General features: G+C 41.8%; 1 protein-coding gene across 3 annotated transcripts in view; it reads right to left on the bottom strand.

Moving 5' to 3' along the window:
• Positions 1-1,413: 1,413 nt before the first annotated feature.
• LOC135552449 (sodium/potassium-transporting ATPase subunit beta-3-like) overlaps positions 1,414-6,000 on the bottom strand; it is a 67,519-nt gene continuing 62,932 nt past the window's right edge. For 2 of the 3 annotated variants that reach the window (XM_064984089.1, XM_064984088.1), the window contains 5 exons: positions 5,547-5,645; positions 4,925-5,112; positions 4,069-4,119; positions 2,631-2,717; positions 1,414-2,331 (listed from right to left, as the gene is read on the bottom strand). In XM_064984089.1, coding sequence (XP_064840161.1) covers positions 2,164-2,331; positions 2,631-2,717; positions 4,069-4,119; positions 4,925-5,112; positions 5,547-5,645 — 593 coding nt within the window. In that variant the 3' untranslated portion in view covers positions 1,414-2,163. Of the gene's footprint in view, positions 2,332-2,630; positions 2,718-3,680; positions 3,697-4,068; positions 4,120-4,924; positions 5,113-5,546; positions 5,646-6,000 lie in introns of all 3 variants that reach the window. The other variant, XM_064984090.1, reaches the window with a different exon arrangement.

Genomic DNA, 6,000 nt, shown 5'->3' with positions numbered 1-6,000 from the left:
TTTTTGGGAAAATAACCTTCCCGTTTTAAACAGGATATTTTGTCAGGACAAGATGCTAGAAAATGCATATAATTGACAGCTTATGATAGAAAACACTCTAACGTTTCCAAAACTGTAAAGATATTGTCTGTGAGTATAACAGAACTGAAGGCGAAAGCCTGAGAAAAATCCAATCCGGAAGTGCCCCATTTTTTGAAAGTGCTGCGTTCCAATGAGTCCCTATTGGGCTGTGAATGTGCTATCAACCAGCTTACGCTTTCCCCAAAGTGTCTACAGCATTGTGACGTAGTTTTAGCCGTAGGCGGCTACATTGCGCAAGTGGTCACCTGATGCCCCCAGAGAGATTCTCGTGTAAAATACAGAGGTAGCTTTACTCCAATCGGTCCTACTGAAAAACTAATTGTCCCGATGGATATTAGATATTATAGATATTAGAAAAACACTGAGAATTGATTATAAACGTTTTCCATGTTTCTGTCAATATTATGGAGCTAATTTGGATTATTTTTCGCCGTTCTCGTGACTGCAATTTCCGGGCGATTCCTCAGCCAAAAGTGAAGAACAAACGGAGCTATTTCGCCTACAAAAATAATATTTTTGGAAAAAAGGAACATTTGCTATCTAACTGGGAGTCTCGTGAGTGAAAACATCCGAAGCTCATCAAAGGTAAAAGATTTAATTTGATTGCTTTTCTGATTTACGTGACCAAGTTACCTGCTTCTAGCTGGACAAAATGCTATGCTAGGCTATCGATAAACTGACACAAATGCTTGTCTAGCTTTGGCTGTAAAGCATATTTTGAAAATCTGATATGACAGGGAGATTAACAAAAGGCTAAGCTGTGTCTCAATATATTTCATTAGTGATTTTCATGAATAGGAATATTTTCTAGTGATATTTATGTCCGTTGCGTTATGCTAATTAGTGTCAGGCGATGATTACGCTCCCTCATGCGGGATGGGGAGTCAGTAGAGGTTAAATCCAAGAGTTCACATACTTTTTCCACCCCGCACTGTGAATGTTTACACGGTGTGTTCAATAAAGCCATGAAAACGTGTAATTGTTTGTGTGTTATTAGTTTAAGCAGACTATGTGTGTCTACTGTTGTGACCTAGATGAAGATCAGATCACATTTTATGGCCAATTTATGTAAAAATCCAGGTATTTCCAAAGGGTTCACATACTTTTTCTTGCCACTGTAGGTGTTCGTTTTATCCAAGTGGGAAAGCGCAGTGTGGAGTATAATAGTGATTGCATCGTCTGTGGATGATAATGGTGTTGATGTGAGCCATGACCAGCCTACCAAAGTTCTCCATGGCTACAGACATGAGTGCTACCGGTCGGTAGTCATTTAGGCAGGTTTCCTTGGTGTTCTTAGGCACAGCCACGGCACTAAAAGTAAATAGACACAAATTGAGATTTTAAAAAAAATCATCTTTATTTCAAATTTGTTCTCATACAGACCTTAAGGCATCTGTACAAAGCACAGTTCCCATAGGTGTGTAAAAACCTCTTCCCTTAGATGTTGGACAGGTAGATTTAATTATAAGCCGATATATTTTTGTGCATTTTTCATCCTTAAATGTATTCTCTTAAACAATAATCTTAAATTACAGCTATTCATTATTTCTTCGTTTGATTTCTTACAGCGTTCAGACAGTGAGCTAAAGACAGAAACAGTGTTTATAGCCATCAAGTATGTACATACAGAAACAACACATCACACACAGCAAACTGCACAGCACTACGGGATACCACATCAATTCAATGCTCCAAATACAGCTATATACAGGTTCATCGCTACATCACCACTGACTTTATTGGAGGTGAGAGGTGTGTGTGTGTTTGAGGGGGGATTCAAATTGTTAGTTTATTGTATTTCCCTTTTCATGGTGTGATGAAGGGCCAAGTGGGGGGCTGGCAGGTGGAGGAGTCAGTGACATATGATAGGGGATGGGGATTTAAAAACGAATATAAGGAGCACACCACCATGCTACCGTAGCTTCCCCTGATCCACCCCTCCAGTAGCCAAGGGGGCAGGGCCTGGTCCTGGCCGGATGGAGGGGGGGAGTGGATTGAGGAGGACGGTTCAGTGGAGATGGGTGAGGGCATTGATTACACGTAAAGACGGCATTGTGCAGCTCTAGTGGTTTTCCTGAACCACTACTCGACCACTTTGACCCTGAATGTGACGCGCCCCAGGAACTTGTCGCGGTCGTCACTATTCCGCAGGTCGGAGCCCTCGATCTTACACTCCATGGTCAGCTCGTTGTTGTAGTCTTCCTTGGTCAGCAGAAGCTTGACCGCAACCAGGGGCTGAACGTAGGTTGACTGGCAAACACACAGGGAGAGATGGAGGGAGACCACTGTTCATTTATATATTCACAGACGTGTGCACATCCATACACATAACAGTGGTTGTCATGACAATACACTGACAATCAATTTGCACTCAGTGCCTCAGGTGAATATAGTCCATCCACATACTGTACATTTCCCAGGATTCTCATCTCCCCAGACTGCCTTGACAATAGTAACATTTACCACTTGTAATTACAATTAAATTATTCTGCATTCAATCTCATTAACAGTTTCCTTCACAATATAAATATGTAGTGTAATGTACTTACATGCAAATTCTTCCCGTAATAAGGGAAATACATCTTATCGAAACGCCCCTCGGATGGGAAGTACTGCATCTGCAGGGGGCTTTCTCTCTGTGGGTGGAAGGGGATGAGGAGGAAGAGGTGGAAGAAGAGGAAGGTGGGGGTGAGGAAGAGGTGTGAGATCACAGAACTATACATATTAATGCACTGGGAATGTACGAAGCTGCCTCCACCGACTCTCAGAGCAACAATCTGACTAACTCTGTACACAATCACATAAAACAATCCTGGAGTCTACAAACACACACATACTGTAGCTTTACACATGACAGGTGTAAACCACCACATACTGTCACAGGACACAATGTAGTTACCACGCATGCACACGCACACACACACAATATAGTTACCACCCACTCACACATATCAGTACACACAATCTGCCACCAGATGGTTCTCTATGGTTATCAGAATGGTTTATGGTGGAGAGGAGACATTCAAATGAATTCAGAGAGAAAGAGAGGACAGATGGAGGGGAGTTAAAAGAGCTAGTGTTTCTTTGTAGACCTTCAAACATTTGCAAACAGGTCACAAAGGTCAGAGTTGACAGTCTCGGTGAGGGAGAGATGGAACCCAGAGCGTGCGCGCTCGAGAGAGACATTGTTAGAATGTCAGAGCCAGAAGAAAACCATGGAAACACCATTAGTGGGAGCCATGGGCAGCGGAGCAGAGTTCTAAAATCAACGGAAGGAACCTTTTCAGGTTCCAATGCATTACCATTACAGATACATACACCAACTGCAGTTATATACAGTCAGTGACAATAATTACCAAAAATATCAGCACTTTTAATATGGACTATTCCTCTGTCTATATTGTCTTTGGGGTGATTAGTTATAAGGGTTAGATTAGAAAGCTCTAAAATATGAACGCCATGAATGCTGTTTAAAGCAGCAGAGGACAAAGCGCCACATCACAGAGGTGGACAGAAGCAGCGCAGAAAGGTAATGGAGAAAGCCTAGGGCTAGGACCATGGGGAAACATAGGGGGGCTAGGGCCCGATTTCATACCCACCAGTGTACTGCTGGCCCTACAGGCAGCGTGGAGAGAAATCAAATATTGACACTTGTGTGAAAACAGACAGAAACACACATGTGCATTCCTACATAAAGCACACATACAAATACAAAACAAAAGACACGTTAGGGAGTGCAAAACCTGTCTCAAAGTCCTAGCACAGAAAAACACAACCTGCAGTATACACACACACGACACAGACACACACACACACACACATAAAGACATGAAAATGTGTAATTGTTTGTGTGTTATTAGTTTAAGCAGACTATGTGTGTCTACTGTTGTGACCTAGATGAAGATCAGATCACATTTTATGGCCAATTTAGCCGATAAAACACGATTCATTGTTATACCCAAAAGAAAAACGGTTTGTTTGCTTTACCTTAGCTGTGCAGTTAATGTAGGGGTCCCCTCGCGGTTTCAGTCCAATGATCTACAGGAGTGAGAAGAATATCATAAGGACTATTATAGCAACCTTTAGTGAGTTCAACATTTTGTTATGGTGATTCTTACACATTCCTCAAGCTTATTTACATGTAAAAATTATCAAGACACACCAGATTTCAGAATGGTCTCAAAAATGGAAGCACTGATTTGAGTTAAAAGATGTTGAGAAGTAGCTCAGTTAGTGACGCAAGGAAATTATTTGGTTTGAGCTGTCCGTATAAGGACCAGTCTGTAGATCAGGCACATGTGTGCTGCCTGCTTACTGAAAGGCCAAGGACTTATACTTTCATAAACATATCTGCCTCATAGATGCCTAAGAATCTTCTTAATTTCCCCTGATAGGATTCATTAAGTTAGATTGAATACCAATCAGGCAACACAGGCCAATCAATGCACTCTGACCTCTATCCCTGCAAACAGAGATGCTGATACAGAATGCTCTGTCGGCACAGAGGATATTCCAAATAGTGATTAAGAAACAAGTGCAGTGGAAAGGATAGAATAAGAATTTTTCAATATGAATTTGAACAAACTCTACTTCTGCATGAAAACAGAGAGAGGAAACACTGAAAAGCTGTAGTTCAAAGGCAATGGATCGAAGATAGGAAGGTACTCTTGTAGGGGAGGTAGTTCAGTGAACCACGGTTGTGTGATGAGTGACCTTGCCTGAGACCTGATGACTTGTGATAGCTCCCAGAGCTAATGGCTTAGGCTTTAAGCTCCAGTGAGCTAACGCTGTCCCTTTCATTTTGAGAAGAGTCCGACTAACGATCCCCAATCGGGGCACTCACCCTGTTCATCTTGACTAGGACGCAGGGTTTGCCCTCAGCGTAGCCAAAGGTGGTGTCAGACAGGCCGGAGCACTGCCGGAGCAGATTGCGCTTGAACTGACACACCTTCTTCTCCTCCTGATCATCCTGCTCATAGTACTCTCCCACCATACACAGCTCGTTCTTCTCCTGCACAGTGTCGTTGTATTCTGAGGGGTCCCAAAATAGGGCACAGACTCAAGTTCCACTGTATTTGACAGCCTGCTATTTACCTGGTACAGACAGTATTCACTTAAATATTACATGTCAAAATTATAGCTAATAATTATATCACAGTAATGTATTCATTACTTGTTTGTTTCTTTGGGATACATATTACATAATCAGTTTGCCAGTTTTGTGTTGCATGTAAAAAGTAGTTAGTATGCATTCACATACTCCAGCGCCACTGCCAAGGATTACAGTGCCCTTTCAAGTCAGGTAGAATACTCTCCTTGGTAATGTACTGTATACAAAAGTGTAATTAACTGCAACTACTTAAACTAATTTCCTTAACCAATAACACTGCATTTGTGCATAGATGTCAGATGTACACATTCTTTAGAAAACTAAATGGGACTGAAAGAGGGGATCTATCACTCACGCTGGAGGAAGTTTTCCAGATGCTGGACATACTGGCCGTACTGCTTAGGGTCTGTGCGGTTGAAGACGATGTCCAAGGACCGGGGCCTGATCACCAAACCTGAGGACAGGTAGAGGGAAACATGTCACGTCAACTGTCTGTGTAGCAGTGTGATGTTCCCCTAGATTATGCACCAAGTTATGCACCAAGTTGCACACAAGGACCAATTCAAATAGGCCAGGTCAAGAGGGGATGTTAATAATTTGATAATAATAATAATTCAGTGTGTTTTTTAAAATTTAATTAGAGCTGCATAGCTAATGTTATTATTTGGTGTACAAACACATTTCATATCAATATTGTACATACATGTGATTGTAGTAAATACATGTGATTGTAAAAGTTTTGTATATTTTGGTTTGGCCCATCGCGGGTTATCTGTATTTCCGTACCCCCTTATTGTTCTCTTTTGCCT

This window comes from Oncorhynchus masou, chromosome 13 (assembly GCF_036934945.1).
Source record: "Oncorhynchus masou masou isolate Uvic2021 chromosome 13, UVic_Omas_1.1, whole genome shotgun sequence".
In the NCBI taxonomy this organism is placed as follows: Eukaryota; Metazoa; Chordata; class Actinopteri; order Salmoniformes; family Salmonidae; genus Oncorhynchus; species Oncorhynchus masou.
Note: the sequence above shows the minus strand (reverse complement) of the source record. Positions and strands in the feature narration are given on the sequence as shown.